Source organism: Oncorhynchus masou, chromosome 28 (assembly GCF_036934945.1).
Source record: "Oncorhynchus masou masou isolate Uvic2021 chromosome 28, UVic_Omas_1.1, whole genome shotgun sequence".
In the NCBI taxonomy this organism is placed as follows: domain Eukaryota; kingdom Metazoa; phylum Chordata; class Actinopteri; order Salmoniformes; family Salmonidae; genus Oncorhynchus; species Oncorhynchus masou.
Genome location: NC_088239.1, coordinates 61881025 through 61904402, shown reverse-complemented (window position 1 = coordinate 61904402; position 23378 = coordinate 61881025). Strand labels below are relative to the sequence as shown.

Sequence of the window (23378 nt, the reverse complement as noted above, 5' to 3'; positions counted from 1 at the left end):
TTCAATAGACTGTGCTGGGGGGCTATGGTCAGTCTGTCCTATCTGGTGAAATTCTCCTGTCTTATCTGGTGTCCTGTGTGAATTTAAGTATGCTCCTCCCTCTAATTCTCCATCTCTCTCGCTCTCTCTAAGGACCTGAGCCCGAGGATCATGCCTCAGGACTACCTGGCCTGAAAACTCCTGGCTGTCCCCAGTCCACCTGGTTGTGCTGCTGATCCAGTTTCTGCTGTTTTGCCTATGGCTATTGAACCCTGACCTGATTACCGGACGTGCTACTGTACCTTGTCCCGGACCTCTTGTTTTCAATCCTCTCTCTCTCGCTCTCTACCACACCTGCTATCTCGACCTCTGAAAGCCAACTGACATTTACTCGTGAGGAGCTGACCTGTTGCACGCTCTACAAGCACTGTGATTATTATTTGACCCTGCTGGTCATCTACAAACGCTTGAACATCTTGAAGAACAATGTGGCCTTAATGGCCATGTACTCTTATATCTCCACCGGGCACAACCAGAAGAGGACTAGCCACCCCTCAGAGCCTGGTTCCTCTCTAGGTGTCCTTAGGTTCCTGCCTTTCTAGGGAGTTTTTTCTAGCCACTGTGCTTCTACATCTGCGTTTGTTAATGTTTATGGTTTTAGGCTGCTGATGTAAAAAGGGCTTCATAAAAACATGATTTGAAAGATATGCATGCTTGTCATCCTTACCAGGGTCTTGACCTGACTGTAGTTAGGCATCGTAACAGACTTCAGTGGGAAAATGCTCACCTTCGATGGCCACTGGCACGCTGGAGAAGTGTAATCTTTACGGATGAATCCCGGTTTCAACTGTACCGAGCAGATAGACAATGTGTATGGCGTTTTGTTGGTGATTTTGCTGTTAATGTTGTGAACAGAGTGCCACATGGTGGCAGTTGGTTTATGGTATGGGCAGGCATAAGCTACGGACAACACAATTACATTTTACCGATGCCAATTTGAATGCAGAGAGATACCGTGATGAGATCCTGAGGCCCATTGTCGTGCCATTCATCCGGCGCCATCCCCTTATGTTTCAGCATGATAATACACTGCCAAGACACAAGGATCTGTACACAATTACTGGAAGCGGATAATGTCCCAGTTCTTCCATGGCCTGCATACTCACCAGACATGTCACCCATTGAGCACTTTTGTGATCCTCTGGATCATCAGCGTGTTCCAGTTCCCACCAATATCCAGCAACTTCAGTCATTGAAGAGTGGGACAACATTCCATAGGCCACAATCAACTCTATGCAAAGATGTGCTGCATGAGGCAAATGGTCACACCCACTACTGACTGATTTTCTTATCCACACCCTTATTATTCTTTTCTTACGGTATCTGGTGACCACAGATGCATATCTGTTTCCAGTCATGTAAAATCCATAGATTAGGGCCTAATGGATTTTTTTCAATTTACTGATTTCCTTATATGAACTGTAAATCAGAAAAATCTTTGAAATTGTTGCAGTTATATTTTTGTTTAGTGTATTTGCACACTTGCCAACTCCATTGCCAAGTCAAACACATATGGCAAACAATGAGTTGGTGTGACAACAAAGACTACAAGACCCAAATAAAGTTAATAGTTTATTAAACTGAAACCACAATCTCCGTGATGCATGTTACAATCATTGAGCACAGGTAATGATCAATCAAATGTACAGATGTTCCTGTTAACTCCCCACTATGTTAACACATCTGTTTAACTGCAGCTTCATGATATTGCATGATAAGACAAAAAGGGACAATTTTATTCAACTGGTATAGAACACAGCTATATTGCAAGTCACTAATAAATCAAAGCCAGTCTTCTGTCCTGGTTTCTCACAACTATTAGTAGAAGAGTGGTAATATTGTTAAAGTTCAGACTCCACAGACATCAGTGTATTCTGGCCCAGTACTGTGCAAATTCCCAAACAATAGGAAATGTTTCTGATCAGTGATAAACACTTAATAGTATTAGTGATACTGTAGTATTTAACTAAAATCTACTATCGTGTCAAGCAGTTCTGTACAATATTTTACTATAGAAATCTAGATAAATTGCATGGCTACTCACAGCTGGAGGGCATGCACTACTGTGTATTGTACATGGATATAAAACTAGTCAACCTGGTATGAAATACTGAAGGTAGGAAGACGCAGGGAGGAATGTCAGGGACATGGAAGGCTTCCCCTGCATATAAGAATCCAAAACAACACCATTTCCCCCAAGTCTAACCACGATATAAGAAGTCATTTAGACCCCCACCCACCCTCCAATCCCACACCATATCATTCCACTTACTATTTGGTCATTTTTTCCCCCATAACATTTGAAAATACTATAAATGCATTGTACCCATGTCTGGAAAGGTCACATATACAGAGGAGGCTGGTGGGAAGAGCTATAGGACGGGCCCATTGTAATGGCTGGAATGGAATTCATGGAACAGAGTCAAACGTAGTTTCCATGTTTGATCCCATTCCATTATTTCCATTTCAGCCATTACAAATGGACCCGTCCTCCTATAGCCTCCACTGATATACAGTGCGGGTCAAGATATCCGAGGTGTAATGCTACCCAGAACACACATGCTGAACAGGACAGTTAGTCTCTACAGCTATCATATCAGACTAGATGGAATGGCAGGTTTTAGTCATCACCTGTAGAGAAAGGGAAAATATGATGAGTAAAAAATATCAGAACAGAAAAACATGTCTAAAAAATATATTTCTACTGCATTGCCAAAAGACTAGATCCAGTATATTCCCATGCAACAAAACACTAGATTTGACACCCACACTGATATCTGCGATTGTGTGGGAGCTTAAGATGCAAGTGTGCGAGAAAATAGACACTCATATAAAGTCCATTAGAAGAATGGTGACAAAGAAAAACAGGAATATGACGTAGACATGGCTTGAAATATCCTCATTCCAATATCAACCACAACATAACCAACTAACTCAGACTTCTATGGCTGCGTTCAGACATGCAGCCCCATTGATATTTTTTCGCTCTGAAAAAGATCTGATGTGAAAAGATCTGCTAGGTCAAAAGACCAATAAGTGGAAAAGAGATCAGAATTGGCTGCCTGTCAAAACATTTTACAGAGTCCTGGTTTTAGTGTGCACTGAATAGATGTTTTTTTAAAGCCTCTCATCAGTCAAAAGCCCATCCTGAATCGATATAGCCTGTCAGAGACAAGTGAATTAAATCTGATGAGCGGCAGCCCTGGCCGTCAACAAGTTGCAGCAACAGCAGAAAGCTGCCTGAGCACCAGATGGACAAGAACAGCAGAAATGTATTGATCTAATGGTCTCAGCTGGTCAAAGGAAATCATGTAACGCAAAAATATATGCTGACTGTAGTTGATCAAAATGTTATAGCTAGGGGGTCATCTCTCCATTGTACATTTTTGATGTGAAGTGATTGGTGTGTTAAGGAGTGTGGTGGTGGAAGGGAATACTCACTAGTGAAAAGGGAAGCCAGTGGAAGGCATTGAAGGAGAAAGCACACAGTTGTTAAAGAACACAGACACCGTGAAATCAAACCAAGGCATCTACCAAAGACATGCTTCACAGGGGTATGTTTCCATGTTGGATTGCTGAAAAGCAGACCTATTTAGTAGACAATAATACTAGTGTGATGGTATGGACTCCTTGGGACTACTATTGTAAAGGTATATGGTACCTTTCAGACTTGTAAGCCCTCCGGAGGGAAAAAAAATACTCTAGATCAGAGTTCTGTATAAACACACCCAGCCAGCTAAGTTGCACCCAATAAGGATGGAGCATTCAAAGACACTGTACATTATTTATATTCAAGTATGTGCCCATACAAAAACCACACTGTATAGAAATGATCTGGACACCACGTTCACTCAGTCCAGGTAAAGAAAGACAAAAACACTTTGATTCAAAGGGTTCATGAGTGTATTTTTCTTGAAATATAAAAAACAAAACCTTGGGGGATTTTTGTGTCGCAAGTTCATGGTTGGAGTAGTCAATTGGAAAACCTGTATTTTTAAAGTAAAAAATTATGTAGCCTTTTCTCTCCTTTGAATCAAAATTATGACCCACAAAGACAGCAACATTTACATCCTAAACCCAATCCTGCCAACAACACAACAATACATGTAATAAAAGTCAAGTAAAATAAAAAATACAAAGACAAAATACCCTTAAAAAATAAATCACTGAGGGAAGGCCAATTAGATTTTTGTTTTCTGCACAAGGAAATAGGGGCACACATCAAGTGTCAACTATATGGACTAAATGTTGAATAAAGACTAAAGCCATGTAGGGAAAATAATCTAGAAATGAGCAAAATGGATTGCATTGAGGTAGCTGTGCTCTGCCTACAGCAGAAAAACTGGCTTTTCAAACCAAAAAGTTTGTTTTTTTACATTGATATGGGGGAGACGACTAAATCCTAAATGAAAACCCCAGTACAGTTCATGCTAGGTTAAAGAACATGTAGCTTCCATTTTCAGGATACTTCTGTTTCGTTTTCAGCTATGCATACACAATCACTTATCTTACCCACCTCCTGCTATCTAGTGCTTGCCCATTGGCTCTGAAAGAGTTCTAAGTTAATACTGAAGACAACAGTAAACATTAAAAGGTGACCCTACCCGTTCTCTTAGCCACTCCTCCTGCAATCCATTCCAACAATTTACAAAATGATGAACAAAAAAAACCTTGCATAAAATAGTGTTAATCTCTGTACAGGTCAATGGACTGCTTTTAAATATCTAATTTGTTTACTAATATGAAAAGGGCAGCGCAAAAATATTATTTGTACTGCAGTGAAAGAGAAAGTGATAATCCCAAATCATTAAAAAAAAATCTAATTTAAAAAGGAAATAGACAACAAGAGCGGACAACATTATTTTCTGTTTGAACCAGCAAAAAGTCCACAGCTACAGGAGTGACGGTCAAACTGACACTCACACTAAAGCCTCACAATTTCAAAAAGATTTTTGAATATTATTTTTTAAGTTTGTGTTTAACTAGGTCCTTCTCATGCACACTCGGCAGGCACACTCCAAGTCTACACAAACACATACACTAACTATGCACACACAGGAGGAGAGGGGGGGGGGTTGTGCTCAAGTCAGTCAGGACCAGAACATGTCTGCCATGTTAGTGTCGGTGCTGTAAATCCACAGCACCAGGGGGAGGGTGAGGGCCACAAAGGGCCAGGAGATGCCCTCCAAACATGCAGACAGAGAGCAGCCTTTGCTGCTGGGCTTCTCCAGCTCTTTACCAGGGTAGTTCTCCATGTAGTTCCTGGCTGCTAACTTTAGGACCTCGTCCAGCAGGAGGACGGGCAGGGAGAGCTTCAGCACCATCAGCCACTGGGTCAGGTTCAGAGGGGTGATCTGGAAGATGATCTGTAGAGGAGAAGGTAGCAACATGGGTGAGGACAACCTCTCCTGCTTTTTCAGTTTCTCCACCAATCCCACCCGTTACACTAGCATTTAATTGTTCTAGAAATTATTTGTATTTTTATATTATTGCAGGTAGTCTCACCGGCAGGGGCTCCACGTAGAGGATAAGGAAGTGCAGGGACATGGAGAGGCAGATGGCTCCCAGCAGCCACACGTTCTCCCAGGGGGGCATACGCAGCAGGGACTGGTTCTCTGACACACTGAGGGAAACAGAGAGAACAACTGGGTTAAGTCACTGATTGAAAACCCATTTGGGAGCCATTTGTCCATCATTTGACCATGTGTACCAGATTAATCTCACAACATTATGCTACTAGTGTCAAGCCTAAAGCAACAGTGATAGGAACTTCAAAAAGAGAGAGGTAACGCGAAAGATGTAGCGGCATATCTGACCTGTTGAGGGCGTTGCACATCTCGATGGTGACAAGCACAGACAGGGCCATGGTCATTGGGTAGGGGGACTCAAACAGCTCACACTTCAAACCATCAAACTCTGGGTTGTCAGGACCACACTGCAGGAAGTGGCTCTGTGGGCAGAGGAGAAAAACCAGCTCAGTACGTCTATGCGTTTGAGTGTGTGTGTGTGCGTTGTATTGGTATTGTTCTCCTACCAGTTGGTAAAAGGTGATCCTGGGTCCGTCCTCAGCAGCGACGAACCACCAGGTAGCAGCACCGACTGTAGCCACACCCACATAGCCTGAAGAGGCAGAGCACAGGAGTCACACATGGCTATCTGGATACACACAACAGCCTAAACACTTGTTCAACTAAGCCATATTTCAATTTTGTGAAGGTTTTCTCCACAGAGGGCAAGTGAACTCACATCCGATGGCGAGGTATCTGAAAAAGAGCCATCCAGAGATGAGGGGCTCGCGGGCGTTGCGGGGGACCTTGTTCATGATGTCCAGGTCAGGGGGGTTGAAGCCCAGGGCAGTGGCCGGGAGGCCGTCCGTTACCAGGTTTACCCACAGCAGCTGGACAGGGATCAGAGCCTCGGGGAAGCCTAGAGCAGCCGTCAGGAAGATGCTGTAGGAATGGTAGAATAACATTTACGTGAGGATGAAGGCTTGTTAACCCTGGAACTGACATCGATTTGTTGATTTTCTTACTGAGGGATGTGGGGTTGTGATAAATGACAACCAGTCCCTACATAGTGCACAACTATTGACCTCAGACCCTATCGGGTCAAAAGGTAGTGAGCTTTAACTGTAAATAGGGAGCCATTTGGGACAAAGCCGTGATCCTTACCAGACGACCTCTCCCACGTTGGAGGAGATGAGATAACGGATGAACTGCTTCATGTTGTTGTAGATGGCCCTGCCCTCCTCCACAGCCGCCACGATGGTAGAGAAGTTGTCATCAGCCAGGACCATCTCAGAGGCTGACTTAGCTACAGCCGTGCCTGAACCCATGGCGATGCCAATCTCTGCCTTCTTCAAAGCAGGGGCGTCATTCACACCATCACCAGTCTGGTCATGGGGAAAGGACAGGGCGTGGTTAGCCATCTACTTTTCTACAGGATCGCTTTAAAGCTTTTAGACTAATCACATATGGATTAGAGGTTACAAGACATGCTGAGGGCTCTTCATGAAAGCCGAACCACAAAGTGTAGTTTCAGCTCAACGCTGCACAGAAACTGATGAGGCAGGTCTCAAGAGGACCTCGTCTCACTCACCATTGCCGTGATCTCGTCCATGGACTGTAGGAACTCCACAATCTTGGACTTGTGGGACGGCTCCACACGGGCAAAGCAGCGTGCATTGACCACCGCGTCTCTCTGGGCAGCCGGCGACAAGTCGTCAAACTCGCGGCCGGTGAAGGCCATGGAGGAGACATCGTCTTTGTCACTGAAGATACCGATGCGGCGGCAGATGGCAATGGCTGTGCCTTTGTTGTCGCCGGTGATCATGATGACGCGGATGCCGGCCAGGCGGCACAGCTTGATGGAGGCGGCAACCTCCGCCCTGGGAGGGTCCAGCATGCCCACGCAACCCACGAACGTCAGGTCCATCTGGGAAGAGAGACAGTCAGACCAGAGTCCTGGATTTGACTAACTCACAAGGCTTCATCCGTATGATCGAAATATTTTGTTTTTGCAATATACACTTATTTTTGCAGCCTCATCATGTTACTTCTATACAGTTACCCCAAGTATCTAAGGTGTGAAAATACATAAGTTCTCTGAATAAATGCTCTGCTATTTCTGTCACTCTTACTGCATTATGACCCCCACTCCCTCACCTCGTATTCAATGAAGCGGTTTGAGTCTTCCAACACCATGTCCTCTTTGGCAATAGGGTTGTCCTTTGTGGCCAGGGCCAGGCAGCGCAGTGTGTCACGCCCCGTCCCGTACTCCCTGATCACTGACAATACCTTGTCCTTGATGCCCGGGGTCAGGGGCACCTTGTTCCCGCCCACACGGATGTGAGTGCACCTGTCAAGCACTCCTTCTGGGGCTCCCTGGAGAGTGAGGGACAGAGACAGGAACTCAAACCAGAGGAAATAAAACATTATCCTCTGCTCATTTCCTACATACTGTACATTACAACTACAAAATGACACCGGTTCTTAAAGTACAAACACATGTATCAAAATCCTATAATTCATCATAGTTATTATGAAGCGGCATCTAGAACCGTGTCCAAAATGACACCCTATTCCCTATATAGTGACCTACTGGGCCCTGGTCAAAAGTAGTGCACTATATAAGGCATTTCTCCCGTGTCCATATGGTCTACAAGCCAATAAATACTGTAGATGGATGCTAATAATTACCTTAACAAACATCTTGCCAATGGAGGAGTGGGCCTTGTTGGGTGTGCAGTACACAGACATTGACTTCCTGTCTCTGGAGAACTCCAGGGTGAACTCCTTCTTCATCAGCTGCTTGATCACCTGTACCACACAGTGAAGAAACACACACCAACACATCCTTAACAAGGAGTGGAACAACAGCCTGTGGATCTCTGATGGAATTGGACCACACTCAGGCATAAGTCCTAAATGGCACCCTATTCCTTTTATAGTGCACTACTTTTGACCATCATGCCCCATAGGGCCCAGGTCAAACTTAGTGCACTATAAAAGGTAATAGGTTGACATTTGGGACCAACACACAGTTTTATAATAGTTTCACAGGAGAATCATGTTGGGGTTAAGAGAGTAGCTGACGGTGGCTTACAGAGTTGCAGGCATTGGCTCTCTCGATCTTGGACAGGCCCTTGACGTCGGTGTCAAACACGTTCATCTTCTCCACCAGGCAGGTGAGGGCAGTCTCTGTAGCCTCACCAACCTTCTCATACACACCTTTTATCTGTGGAGAAAACACGCGCACACACACACACACACACACACACAAATAGTAGCAATAAACGACTAAAAAAACAGTTAACTTGTGTATCCACAACATAATGGAGAAGACTACTGATATTCAAAATAATAAATGAACCACTGATAAAGGCTTATGTGACAGGCCTTTTCGACCAGCAGGAACATAACAGTTATAAAGGACATAAACCTCATTGTAATCCAGGGAGGAGTCGTTACATAAGGCACAGATGGAGGCCATCTCAACTAAGCCATCATACTGGGAGGACTTGACTGGTTTACCATCATGGTACCTGGAAGAAAAGACAACAGCCATGAAAAAGGGGGAACAGTGAGCTCAGGTATGTTGTGGTGTATTGATAATGACTACACGTGTGTGTTTCATTGTGTGTGCACGCGTGTGTGTTCGTTATGTATGTGGTCTCTACTCACACTTGTCCCTCAGGGGCGTATGTGGAGCCAGTGATTGTGAACTCCTTCAGGGAGCAGCTATCGCCTGCCGCCTGGTCAATAACGAACATCTAGAACACAAACGGGTAGAAAACGTGTCAGGTCACACACACAAATCTGTTTCCTTATGGATGCAAGGCGCTCGCATACTCGGCTCGTTCAGTCGTCTGTGCCTCGCATACTCGGCTCGTTCAGTCGTCTGTGCCTCGCATACTCGGCTCGTTCAGTCGTCTGTGCCTCGCATACTCGGCTCGTTCAGTCGTCTGTGCCTCGCATACTCGGCTCGTTCAGTCGTCTGTGCCTCGCATACTCGGCTCGTTCAGTCGTCTGTGCCTCGCATACTCGGCTCGTTCAGTCGTCTGTGCCTCGCATACTCGGCTCGTTCAGTCGTCTGTGCCTCGCATACTCGGCTCGTTCAGTCGTCTGTGCCTCGCATACTCGGCTCGTTCAGTCGTCTGTGCCTCGCATACTCGGCTCGTTCAGTCGTCTGTGCCTCGCATACTCGGCTCGTTCAGTCGTCTGTGCCTCGCATACTCGGCTCGTTCAGTCGTCTGTGCCTCGCATACTCGGCTCGTTCAGTCTGTGCCTCGCATACTCGGCTCGTTCAGCCTGTGCCTCGCATACTCGGCTCGTTCAGCCTGTGCCTCGCATACTCGGCTCGTTCAGTCTGTGCCTCGCATACTCGGCTCGTTCAGTCTGTGCCTCGCATACTCGGCTCGTTCAGTCTGTGCCTCGCATACTTCCCTAAAATGCCTTTCATCATTAAAGAATCCTGTCCAGTAGCCACTTGTGATAGAAAAATGACATACTTACCTGATTTATTTTATATTAATAGTGAACGATTATATATTTAACTAAAGTAAGACTGGTCTGGTAAGGCTGGGTTTTTAATGGTGTCCAGTCTAGCTTCCTGCAGCTAGTCTGGGTGTCGAGGAAATGGGTTTTACTAGAGGGTGATAACTTTACAGCCACATACCATTCTATGATCAGTGGTGCACTGAGGGAGAAGAATTCCATGGACAGGATGTGGGGTGGTTGTAACTGGGAAAGAGATGGACTGGACAAAGGGTTCCTAGACATCCTGGTATCAGGGAAATTAAGCCAGGGTTGGGGTTTATAACACCATGTGTTGTTAACGACAAGATTAATCCAAAGTGGCTTATGATGCTCTTTGAGCTGCCTGAGAGGGGTGGAACTAAGCATTCTTAGTGTCCTATATAAGATGTGTTTCTCGTTGTTTGGGAGGCTATCAGCCTAACAGTCAAGGCTGTTGGGCTGACGGTTTCATTATTGCATAAATGAATCGATATTAAATAAAGATGATTGTTTGAAGAAATTACAAAGTCTCTCTCAGTGCAGAATTTCCACGACACACTGCTATCAGGAGTTGGCCAACCACAGCCCCAAAAAACCCTGCCGAACACCAAAATGGACAAAAACGTCACAATTTGCACAAATTGTTTAGACTGGGAAGCATGCGACAGGCTTTACACAACCGCCAGTTCTCTAGATCCCCTAAATCTCCCTAACACTGTATGCCGATGATTCGGGAAACCGGCCATTTTACAGGCTCCAGACCAATTGTATTTTTGGAAGCCAATCGTAACTTTTTTTGTAAATAATGTTTCCGCCATCATTTCCTATGATCGACATCAGAACAGCTATCACTAACCTTGATTTGGATGAGGACTTTACTTCAATGAGTCGGAGGCAAAAGACATTGATTATTCCGTACCTGACCCAAATTCCTGACACTCATAGAAGGCGAAGATAGAGGCACCTTGATTAGACTATGGCGGTGAGAATAAAATAGTCTCTACCCTTCTATTGGCGAATAAACAGTCGCTAGAGAATAAACTGGACGAGCTCTGATCGAGACTATCCTATCAACGGGACATTCAGAACTGGGTGAGACTCAACAGCTGGTGAGCAATCTCTAATATTAAGGAAGTCTCAAGGTCCTGCTCGCTTTAGTTAGAATAGCTCATGATAAGCTGTAAAACAAACCATACAACATTTTTGTATTTTTCACAGGTGTCCATTTACTACCACAAACTGAAAACTGATGCTGGAACCAAGACTGCACTCAACGAGCTGTATAGGAGTCATAAGCAAATGCTTATCCAGTGGCTGCGCTCCTAGTGGCTGCTGATTTTAATGTAAGAAAACTGAAATCTGTTTCACCTAATTTCTACCAGCATGTCACCTAGAGACGTATACAAGGCTCACCCTCCATTTGGCAAATTTGACCATAACTCTAACCTTCCGATGCCTGCTTACAATAAAATGAATTAATAAGTGCATTGACGACATCGTCCTGCAGTAACCGTACGTACATATCACAAATAGAAGCCATGGATTACAGGCAGCATCCACATTGAACTAAAAGCTAGAGCTGCCGCTCGAGACAGCCTATAGGGAGGTCTGAGACCTGGCCATGTAATGCCAGGACAACTTCTCCCTCAAAGTGGGCAGGAGGGACACTAATCCGGACGCATATAAGAAACCGTCAAACAGGCAGTGTCAACACATGACTAAAACCGAACCCTACTACACCGGCTCTGACGCTCATCGGATGTGGCAAGGCTTGCAAACTATCACAGACAAAAAAAAAGGGAAACCCGGCCATGAGCTGCCCAGTGACGAGAGCCTAGCAAACAATTTGAATGCCTTTATGCTCGCTTTGAGGCAAGCAACATTGAACCATGCGTGAGTGCAACAGCTGTTCCGTACGACTGTATGGTCACGCTCTCTGTGGCCGACGTGAGTATGACCTTTAAACAGGCTAACATTCACGAGGCCACAGGGTCAGACGGATTACCAGGACAGGTACTCAGAGCATGTGCTGATCAGCTGACAAGTATCTTCACTGACATTTTTCAACCTCTTCCTGACCCAGTCTGTAATACCTACAAGTTTCAAGCAAACCACAATTGTACCTGTACCCAAGAACACCAAGTGAACCTGTATAAATGACTACCGCAGCGCAGCAGTCACATCTGTAGCCATGAAATGCCTTGAAAGGCTGCTCATGGCTCAAACACCATCATCCCAGAAACCCTGGTCCAACTCCAACTCACATACCGTCCCAACAGATCGACAGACGACGCAATCTCTATTGCCCTCTACACTGCCATTTCCCACCTACACAAAGGGAACATCTACGTGAGAAAGCTGTTCATTGACTACAGCTCAGCGTTCAACACTATGTGTGTCTTTCAAGCTCATCCCTAAACTAACGATCCTGGGACTGAACACCTTCCTCTGCAGCTGGATCCTGGACTTCCTGACAGACGACACCCCCCCCCAGGTGGTAAGAGTAGGCATTAACACATCCGCCATGCTGACCCTCAACACAGGGGCCCCTTAGGGGTGCGTGCTCAGTCCTCTCCAATTCACCCATGACTGTGTGGCCACGCACATATCCAACACGATCATGAAATTTGCCGACGACACAAAGGTGGTAGGCCTGATCACCGTCGACAATGAGACAGCCTATAGGGAAGAGGTCAGAGACCTGGCAGTGTGATGCCAGGACAACCACTCCCTCAACGTGGTCAAGACAAAAGAGCTTATCGTAGGAATGAAACGGAGGGCCAAACACACCCCCCATTCACATCGACAAGGCTGTGGTAGAGTGAGAGCTTCAAGTTCCTCGGTATCCACGTCACTAAGGACCTATCATGGTCCAAACACATCACAGTATTGAAGAGGGTAGGACAACGCCTCTTCTCCCTCCGGAGGCTGAAAATATTTGTCACGGGCCCTCAGATCCTCAAAAAGTTCTACACCTGCACCATTGAGAGCATTTTGACTGGTTGCATGAGAGCTTGGTATGGAAACTCAAGTGGTACTGGAGCACCATGTCTGGGACCAAAAGGCTCCTGAACAACTTCTACCCCCATGCCATAAGGCTGCTGAACAGGTAGTAAAATAGCTACCCTGACTATTTACACTGACCTCTATCATTTATTTATCCTAATGCACTGGCTCTATGCACACTCACTTGACTAACCACACACTCACAAAATACTGACACTTCACATACCCTGCTGCTACTCTGGTTATTATACATCCTGATTTACTAGTTTCTTTTACCGCTAACTACATGTACAGTACCAGTCAAATGGACATTTACGCCTTCAAGGTTTTTCAATATTTGTACTATTTTCTACATTGTAGAATAGTGAAGACATCAAAACTATGAATTAACACATATTGAATCAATTAGTAACCAAAACAGTGAAACAAAATCAAATGTATTTCTAAAGCCCGTTTTACATAAGCCAATGTCAAAGTGCTACACAGAAACCCAGCCTAATATATTTTGATTGGTTTAACACTTTTTTGGTTACTACATGATTCCTTGTGTTATTTCATAGTTGATGTCTTCACGATTATTCTACGATGTAGAAAATAGTAAATATAAAAGAAAAATCCTTTTGACTGGTACTGTATAACCTCAATTACCACTACTGTGTACTCCTGCACATCGACTCAGTACTGGTAACCCGTGCCTCATTTTTTTATTTAACAAGGCAAGTCAGTTAAGAACAAATTCTTATTTACAATGACAGCCTAGGAACAGTGGGTTAACTACCTTGTAAAAATCTGACATTTTGCCCCTGAACCTTGTCAGCTCGAGGATTCGATCGAGCAACCTTTCGGTTACTGGCCCAAAACTCTTAACTACTAGGCTACCTGCCACCCAAAATGTATGTTTTTTTCGTGTTATCTCCTTTTCTATTTAGCAAATATTTCTTAGTTATTATCTGCATTTTTGTGAACGGGCTCATAAGCAAGCATTTCACTGTAAAGTCTATACTGGTTGTATTTGTCACATGTAACCAATAACATTTGATTGGAGCCCACTGATCTACATGCAGTAAAAGCACAGCCTACCAAGTAGGGTGCAGCACATCAGACAACTACAATACCAATAGAGCACTGATAAACCATACCAGCTTTACTTAGGCAAATGAATGAAATAATTGCTACTGTACCTGGGAACAAAAACACTAAGGATTAAGCACACTTTACAATTGGTGGCTGTGGATCTCCTGGAGATGTATTCTAGACAAAGGTACTAATGCATATCCATGCTGGGATGAATGTGTGGATGTGACGGAAGAGCGGGAGAATATTATTTCTCCATAAACGAACAGGGATAGGGTTAGAGGAGACCGAAGAGAAGAAGCAGACAGGGATAGGGTTAGAGGAGACCAGAGAGAAGAAGCAGACAGGGATAGGGTTAGAGGAGACCGAAGAGAAGAAGCAGACAGGGATAGGGTTAGAGGAGACCAGAGAGAAGAAGCAGACAGGGATAGGGTTAGAGGAGACCAGAGAGAAGAAGTAGACAGGGATAGGGGGTTAGAGGAGACCAGAGAGAAGAAGCAGACAGGGATAGGGTTAGAGGAGACCAGAGAGAAGAAGCAGACAGGGATAGGGTTAGAGGAGACCCGAGAGAAGAAGCAGACAGGGATAGGGTTAGAGGAGACCCGAGAGAAGAAGCAGACAGGGATAGGGTTAGAGGAGACCAGAGAGAAGAAGCAGACAGGGATAGGGTTAGAGGAGACCAGAGAGAAGAAGCAGACAGGGATAGGGTTAGAGGAGACCAGAGAGAAGAAGTAGACAGGGATAGGGGGTTAGAGGAGACCAGAGAGAAGAAGCAGACAGGGATAGGGTTAGAGGAGACCAGAGAGAAGAAGCAGACAGGGATAGGGTTAGAGGAGACCCGAGAGAAGAAGCAGACAGGGATAGGGTTAGAGGAGACCCGAGAGAAGAAGCAGACAGGGATAGGGTTAGAGGAGACCAGAGAGAAGCAGCAGACAGGGATAGGGTTAGAGGAGACCAGAGAGAAGAAGTAGACAGGGATAGGGGGTTAGAGGAGACCAGAGAGAAGAAGCAGACAGGGATAGGGTTAGAGGAGACCAGAGAGAAGAAGCAGACAGGGATAGGGTTAGAGGAGACCCGAGAGAAGAAGCAGACAGGGATAGGGTTAGAGGAGACCCGAGAGAAGAAGCAGACAGGGATAGGGTTAGAGGAGACCAGAGAGAAGCAGCAGACAGGGATAGGGTTAGAGGAGACCAGAGAGAAGAAGCAGACAGGGATAGGGTTAGAGGAGACCAGAGAGAAGAAGCAGACAGGGATAGGGTTAGAGGAGACCCGAGAGAAGAAGCAGACAGGGATAGGGTTAGAGGAGACCCGAGAGAAGAAGCAGACAGGGATAGGGATAGGGAGGAGACCAGAGAGAAGAAGCAGACAGGGATAGGGTTAGAGGAGACCAGAGAGAAGAAGCAGACAGGGATAGGGTTAGAGGAGACCAGAGAGAAGAAGCAGACAGGGATAGGGTTAGAGGAGACCAGAGAGAAGAAGCAGACAGGGACCTGGTTAGAGGTGCGAAAACTAAAAAATAATGGAGATGGAGAGCGTGAGAAAAAGTGGGAGCATGTGAGTGAGAGAAAGTGAATAAGAGGGCAAGCAAGCCGTCTCCACAGACACACACAGACAGAGAGACTAATCTCCTGGTGCCGGCTCTGCAGAGAAGCAAGGCAAGATGGAGAGAAATATTCAAATGAAAGTATGAACCGGTGTCGTCTTTCCCTTCTCCCCTCCTGCGGCACAGTAGACTTCAAAGAGCTGTGACGTCAGGGATGCTTTACCAAAAACATTCCTCTACTCAAGCAGGCTAGAGAGCTACGCTTTTACAGCGACGCTTCTTACACAGCAGCCGAATTTCACATTCTGATATTGCAGTACTGGTACAGGAATAGTTCAGAAGTATATATACAAGGAACACACCAGGCAGGTCCGAGATACTGTTGTGAAGAAGTTTAAAGCCGGATTTGGATACAAAAAGATTACCCAAGCTTTCAACATCCCAAGGAGCACTGTGCAAGCGATAATATTGAAATGGAAGGAGTATCAGACCACTGCAAATCTACCAAGACCTGGCCATCCCTCTAAACTTTCAGCTCATACAAGGAGAAGACTGATCAGAGATGCAGCCAAGAGGCCCATGATCACTCTGGATGAACTGCAGAGATCTACAGCTGAGGTGGGAGACTGTCCATAGGACAACAATCAGTCGTATATTGCACAAATCTGGCCTTTATGGAAGAGTGGCAAGAAGAAAGCCATTTCTTAAAGATATCCATAAAAGGTGTTGTTTAAAGTTTGCAACAAGCCACCTGGGAGACACACCAAACATGTGGAAGACGGTGCTCTGGTCAGATGAAACCAAAATTGAACTTTTTGGCAACAATGCAAAACGTTATGTTTGGCGTAAAAGCAACACAGCTCATCCACCACAACACACCATCCCCACTGTCAAACATGGTTTGGGCCTGCTTTTCTTCAGCAGGACAGGGAAGATGGTTAAGATTGATGGGAAGATGGATGGAGCCAAATACAGGACCATTCTGGAAAAAAACCTGATGGAGTCTGCAAAAGACCTGAGACTGGGACGGAGATTTGTCTTCCAACAAGACAATGATCCAAAACAAAGCAAAATCTACAATGGAATGGTTCAAAAATAAACATATCCAGGTGTTAGAATGGCCAAGTCAAAGTCCAGACCTGAATCCAATCGAGAATCTGTGGAAAGAACTGAAAACTGCTGTTCACAAATGCTCTCCATTCAACCTCACTGAGCTCGATCTGTTTTGCAAGGAGGAATGGGAAAAAATTTCAGTCTCTCGATGTGCAAAACTGATAGAGACATACCCCAAGCGACTTACAGCTGTAATCGCAGCAAAAGGTGGCGCTACAAAGTATTAACTTAAGGGGGCTGAATAATTTTGCACGCCCAATTTTTGATTTGTTAAAAAAAAGTTTGAAATATCCAATAAATGTCGTTCCACTTCATGATTGTGTCCCACTTGTTGTTGATTCTTCACACAAAAAATACAGTTTTATATCTTTATGTTTGAAGCCTGAAATGTGGCAAAAGGTCGCAAAGTTCAAGGGGGTCGAATACTTTCGCAAGGCACTGTATGCCAGCAAGTTTTGCATTGGAAAACTATTTCTTTGAAATCTTTAAACACGATGCTGCTTCCAATCTCTCCCCGCTATTGCAAGAACTGAACCATGCTGCCATGTTATGCTGTGCTGTTTTGATTATGCTGGGCAGTGTTGCGTGGAGATGTATTGTGTAATGTTGTGCGTGCAGTGCCTTGTGCTGTGTTTGCCTGCAGAGACCCTCTCAGCAGAGGCCCTCAAAAACAACACGAGAGAAAGAGAGATGAGGGAGAGAGAATGAATTAAATGTGAGAATAGTAGGAGAAGGCAGGAAGAAAGGAAGATAGAAATGATACAGGAGTGATGCAGTGGAAGAGACCATGGGGGAAAGAGACTTGGGAGTGGTAATGCATAATGGTCCATATTCAGGGGACCACCTGTTGCCCATCCCCTTAAATATGGATGACCGCGTGTCACTCAGCACCAATCTGAGGGCAGTGAAGAGGGGGAGGGGAGACTAAAATCACCAGGAACTCCTCTAAACATTTGTTCAGTTTTGGAAGTCTGTTCCAATGGGGGAAAAAAGAAGAGAAGTGATCGTGTCTCAATGTAATAAAGGTATGAAATTGTTATTTTCAAATTTGCAGTGCACAAATGATTAGAATTTACATTCCTGTCTCCCGACCATCCGCTCTGACTAGCATCGGCCCGCGGCTGAATCTAATCTCCTACCCCTGGCATAAAGTGTGCGACGGATGCATATAATCAATCTAATATGATGCAATTCAATAAATATGGGAACAACAATTTCATATCCATCACTTCTCAATCTAATTTAAACCATGATAGCAAATAAATTGAATCATTCATTATACTCCTTTGCCTTTCAACCTCTACAATACCCTGTGGATAAATCCACACAGTCAGTAGATGCTGTCAAGACTGCTTTATTGCCAGGTGGGTTCTGCTGCCAAATCAGTGGCAAAGTACTCACTGGAATGGATTGTTCATGGTTGGCAAGAATATAGCCTTCTCCGTAGGCAGGTATGTGGCTACATAAACTAGCAGAGGCTAATAAAGTTGAGCTCAGACAGCCCTAAAACTCCACCTGGTTAAATATGCTAATGTGGAACAGGCTGATGTAGGCTCTGTTTGGCTCAGCTGAACCCCGCGGCTGGGTCTCATATCTGGACTTGACACTTTCCCAGGATCCTCCATGGTAAACGTGTTTCCAAGCAGTAGCACACAAACAAAGCTAGAATCATTGATTTAGGTAAGAATATTTTTCACTACAAACGTCATGTTAGTTTTAATACCCTGAGCGTTGGACGTAACCATAATACTAAACATCAGCCATTCCTACTAAATCCCCATGGTGCTCTGGGGACGGGGACTCACCCTGCAGACAGACATCTGGTTGGTGGTGAGGGTGCCGGTCTTATCGGAGCAGATGACGGAGGTGCAGCCCAGGGTCTCCACAGAGGGCAGGCTGCGGACGATGGCGTTCTTCTTTGCCATGCGGCGGGTTCCTAGAGCCAGACAGGTGGTGATGACAGCGGGCAGACCTAGTAAAAAGAGATGGCGATAAGAGGGGGTTAGACATACTCACTATGCTGGAGCCCAATGTATTGCTTTCAATATATTATAGACTGCTTCCCCTCACTCCCACTCTCCTAGTGACTCACCCTCTGGGATGGCAGCCACGGCCAGGGCCACAGCAATCTTGAAGTAGTACACAGCGCCACGGATCCAGGAGCCTCCGTGGACGGGGTCACTGAAGTGGCCAATGTTGATGAGCCACACAGCAATGCAGATCAGGGAGATGACCTTGGACAGCTGCTCCCCGAACTCATCCAGCTTCTGCTGCAGAGGCGTACGCTCCTGCTCCGTGGACGCCATCTCGTCACGGATCTTGCCAATCTCCGTGTTGACGCCTGTGGCCATCACAACACCCACTGCCTTACCCGCTGCTATGTTGGTGCCCTGTGGAGGAAAGAGGAGAGGTGGTGAGACAACAGGTGTACACTGCTGAGGAAACACTGGGGAAACCTGAAACACACTGGGCAACTGAACAAGTGGGGGAGGAACAGTAAAAAAAAAATGGAGAAGAAAACAAGGGGTTAAGGATAAGAGGTCTGACATTAAAATCCCAGAGAGGAACATGTAACGGAGATGATAGGTGGAGAAAATGAGATTATAATTATTGGGTTGGCTAAACAGGGAAGAGGATGAAGTACTGAAGAGACAATAGAAGATGCAAGGGGAAGGGGAGAGAGGTATTTAATGGTTTTCTAGTTACTCACGCAGAAGAGCATGTTCTTCTTGTCCTGGTTGACAGCCCGGGGGTCAGGCACCGGGTCAGTGTGCTTGATCACAGAGACAGACTCCCCTGCCGGAGGAGAGAGAGAGACGGATGAGGACCAAACAACGCAGCCCTTACACGGAGCAAAGTGGTGATGGGTTGACATTTTGGGGAAGATGGGTGTGGATTGACTTCACAGCTGACTGAGCAGGGCTGCCAATTACAAAATGCAGCATCCAAGGGGACTTTCACACTCATGAGTCTGCACTGCAGGGGGATGCAAGGCCTAGTGGTTAATCAGCTGAGCAAGCTCTGCACTGTTCTGATAGGCTGAGACACTGTTTTTGACAGATTAGAGCCATGAATAGCAGGAGGGAAAAGCAGCTGAAATACCAAACTCTACCAATTAAGGCAGTGGAGCAAGACAGGGGTTTCAGGACGAGCTTCATCTCGTAACGCTCTTCGCGCTCATCCATATCGCTCATTCCCTGTCAGTCTTTGCCTCCCTCTTTCAGGCTATCGTTGTTCTCCCTCTCCATACTGTGTTGATTAAGAACCGCTGACTTCATCTTGAATAAAAGGTTCACGGAGTCATTCAGAAATTCTTGTTCTCACACTGACCGTTTCAGGGTCATTCTCAAGTGGTGACTCAACCCATTCATCAGCCCATGTAACCCAACTCAAACACTGGCGACTACATACAAGTTATACACAAAGATAAAGCAAAGCTTAATAAGATTGAATTTGTAAATCCGATACCGACTATTGGACGACCAAAAAAAGCCGACTACCAATTTAAAAAAGAAGAAGAAAAAAAAGACAATTTTTATTAATTTATTACGATTAAACAATTACAACAATACTGAATGAACCCTTATTTTAACTTAATATAATACATCAATAAAATCAATTTAGCCTCAAATATATAATGAAACATGTTCAATTTGGTGCAATATGTGCCATTTAAGAAAGCTTACGTTTAAGTTCCTTGCTCAGAACATGAGAACATATGAAAGCTGGTGGTTCCTTTTAACATGAGTCTTCAATATTCCCAGGTAAGAAGTTTTAGGTTGTAGTTATTATAGAAATTATAGGACTATGTCTCTCTATAGGATTTGTATTTTATATACCTTTGACTATTGAATGTTTTATAGGCACTTTCGTATTGTCAGTGTAACAGTATAGCTTCCGCCCCTCTCCTCGCACCTCCCTGGGCTCGAACCAGGAACACATCGACAACAGCCACCCTCGAAGCAGCGTTACTCATGCAGAGCAAGGGGAACAACTACTCAAAGTCTCAGAGCGAGTGACGTTTGAAACGCTATTAGTGCTCACCCCGCTAACTAGCTAGCCATTTCACATCGGTTACACCAGCCTAATCTCGGGAGTTGATAGGCTTGAAGTCATAAACAGCGCAATGCTTGAAGCATTGCGAAGAGCTGCTGGCGAAACGCACAAAAGTGCTGTTTGAATGAATGCTTACGAGCCTGCTGGTATCTACCATCGCTCAGTCAGACTGCTCGATCAAATCATATACTTAATAATAACACACAAATACGAGCCTTTGGTCATTAATTTGGTCGAATCATTTCGAAAACAAAACATTTATTCTTTCAGTGAAATACGGAACCGTTCCGTATTTTATCTAACTGATGGCATCCCTAAGTTTAAATATTGCTGTTACATTGCACAACCTTCAATGTTATGTCATAATTACGTAACATTCTGGCAAATGAGTTCGCAATGAGCCAGGCAGCTCAAACTGTTGCAAACACCCTGACTCTGCGTGCAATGAACGCAAGAGAAGTGACAATTTCACCTGGTTAATATTGCCTGCTAACCTGGATTTCTTTTAGCTAAATATGCAGGTTTAAAAAATATATACTTCTGTGTATTGATTTTAAGAAAGGCATTGACGTTTATGGTTAGGTACACGTTGGAGCAACGACAGTCCTTTTTCGCGAATGCGCACTGCATCGATTATATGCAACGCAGGACACGCTAGATAAACTATTAATATCATCAACCATGTGTAGTTATAACTAGTGATTATGATTTATTGTTTTTTATAAGATACGTTTAATGCTAGCTAGAAACTTACCTTGGCTTCTACTGCATTCGGGTAACAGGCAGGCTCCTCGTGAAGCAGGTGGTTAGAGCGTTGGACTAGTTAACCGTAAGGTTGCAAGATTGAATCCCTGAGCTGACAAGGTAAAAATCTGTCGTTCTGCCACTGAACAAATAAGATTGTGTTCTTAACTGACTTGCCCCGTTAAATAAAGTTGTAAAAAAATATATTTTAAATATCCTAATCTGCGTCAAAACATCCCGATTTCCGATTGTTATGAAACTTGAAAATCGGCCCTAATTAAAATCGGCCATTCCGATTAAAATCGGTCGACCTCTAGAGGACACCCCTTCCAATTAGTGGATTGGGGTATTTCAGCCACACCATTGTTGACAGGTGTATAAAATTGAGCACAGAGCAATCTCCATAGACAAAGATTGTCAGGAGAATGGCCTTACTGAAGAGTTGTGACATTCAACGTGGTACCGTCAGAACAAAGTGCTGTTATTGTGAAGTGGAAACATCTAGGAGCAACAACGGCTCAGCCGCGAAGTGGCATGCATAGTGCCAACTGTAAAGTTTGGTGGAGGAAGAATAATGGTCTGGGGCTGTTTTTCATGGTTTCTTAGCACTACAGCATACAATGACATTCTAGACAATTCTGTGTTTCCAACTTTGTGGCAACAGTTTGGGGAAGGCCTTTCCGGTTTCAGAATGGCAATGCCCCTGTGCACAAAGCGAGGTCCATAAAGAAATGGTTTGTTGAAATCAGTATGGAAGAACTTGATTGGCCTGCAGAGCCCTGACCACAACCTCATATAACACCTTTGGGATGAATTGGAACGCCAACTGCGAGCCAGGCCTAAACGCCCAATATCAGTGCCAGACCTCACTAACACTCTTGCAGCTGAATGTAAGCAAGTAACTGCAGCAATGTTACAGCATCTAGTGAAATGCATTCCCAGTAGAGTTTAGGCTGTTATAGCAGCAAAGGGGGACCAACTCCATATTAATGCCCATCAATCTGGAATGAGATGTTCGACAAACAGGTGTCCACATACTGTCATGTAGTGTATCATGTATAACATGAGAAATACATAGACTGATAAGAAACAAGGCCAAAGCCTCGATCTCACCTGTCAGAATGGACTGGTCCACCCTCAGGGTTGTGGATTTGATGGAGGTAAGTCGAATATCTGCAGGAACTTTATCGCCAACTGTGGAGAAAAACAAACAAAATGGAGGGAGACCATTAAAGGAAAAATACACCCTAAAACACACATTTCTTTTAATTTACATTGTTAAATAACACTTATGTGAAAACGATAACTTCTGTGAACAAATGTTTCATTTTGGCATTATAATAAAGTTGGTAGCAACATGGAAAATTGTTGTGACATCTCTTGCGACTACAAAAAGCAATGCAATGCTCTCTATGTGCTAGCAAGCAAACAAAGCAACACACAATAATACATAAGGCAATATCAGAATATAAAGTAGATAAAAATCACCAAAACAAACTGCACTTAATTTAGGAGTCTACAATCTCACCATGTTCAACCTGCAGATCGATTTGCCTCAAAGAGTGGAGTCTGACATTCGCAACAGCAGATATACTTGAGATGGGAAACGTTTCCCATGCTAGTCACACAAAAAAAGGGCCGCACAGTGCATGTTGAGCCTCAACAAGGAGTACAACATTGCAACTCTTTTCCAAGGTGTGAGAAAATGTACTTGCTATCTGGATTATCGTATAGCTTTGGAATCCTGACATTACCCACTTCCTAGAAAAACAGGCACGTTTCGACAT

General features: G+C 44.7%; 1 protein-coding gene across 3 annotated transcripts in view; it reads right to left on the bottom strand.

Annotated features, from left to right (window-relative positions):
• Positions 1-1598: 1598 nt before the first annotated feature.
• The window catches only part of LOC135518025 (sarcoplasmic/endoplasmic reticulum calcium ATPase 2-like), a 47719-nt gene continuing 25939 nt past the window's right edge, over positions 1599-23378 (bottom strand). Inside the window, exons 6-22 of one of the 3 annotated variants that reach the window (XR_010452106.1) lie at positions 22705-22785; positions 19502-19587; positions 18884-19181; positions 18597-18763; positions 9222-9310; positions 8980-9082; positions 8644-8775; positions 8238-8357; positions 7704-7922; positions 7138-7473; positions 6711-6931; positions 6286-6488; positions 6074-6159; positions 5856-5989; positions 5545-5662; positions 3481-5405; positions 1599-2670 (exon numbers count right to left, since the gene is read on the bottom strand). Coding sequence is in view for 2 of the 3 variants with exons in the window: in XM_064942849.1 (XP_064798921.1) it covers positions 5130-5405; positions 5545-5662; positions 5856-5989; positions 6074-6159; positions 6286-6488; positions 6711-6931; positions 7138-7473; positions 7704-7922; positions 8238-8357; positions 8644-8775; positions 8980-9082; positions 9222-9310; positions 18597-18763; positions 18884-19181; positions 19502-19587; positions 22705-22785 (2669 nt within the window). In the remaining variant the exon portion in view is untranslated. Of the gene's footprint in view, positions 5406-5544; positions 5663-5855; positions 5990-6073; positions 6160-6285; positions 6489-6710; positions 6932-7137; positions 7474-7703; positions 7923-8237; positions 8358-8643; positions 8776-8979; positions 9083-9221; positions 9311-18596; positions 18764-18883; positions 19182-19501; positions 19588-22704; positions 22786-23378 lie in introns of all 3 variants that reach the window. The other 2 variants (XM_064942850.1, XM_064942849.1) reach the window with 2 other exon arrangements.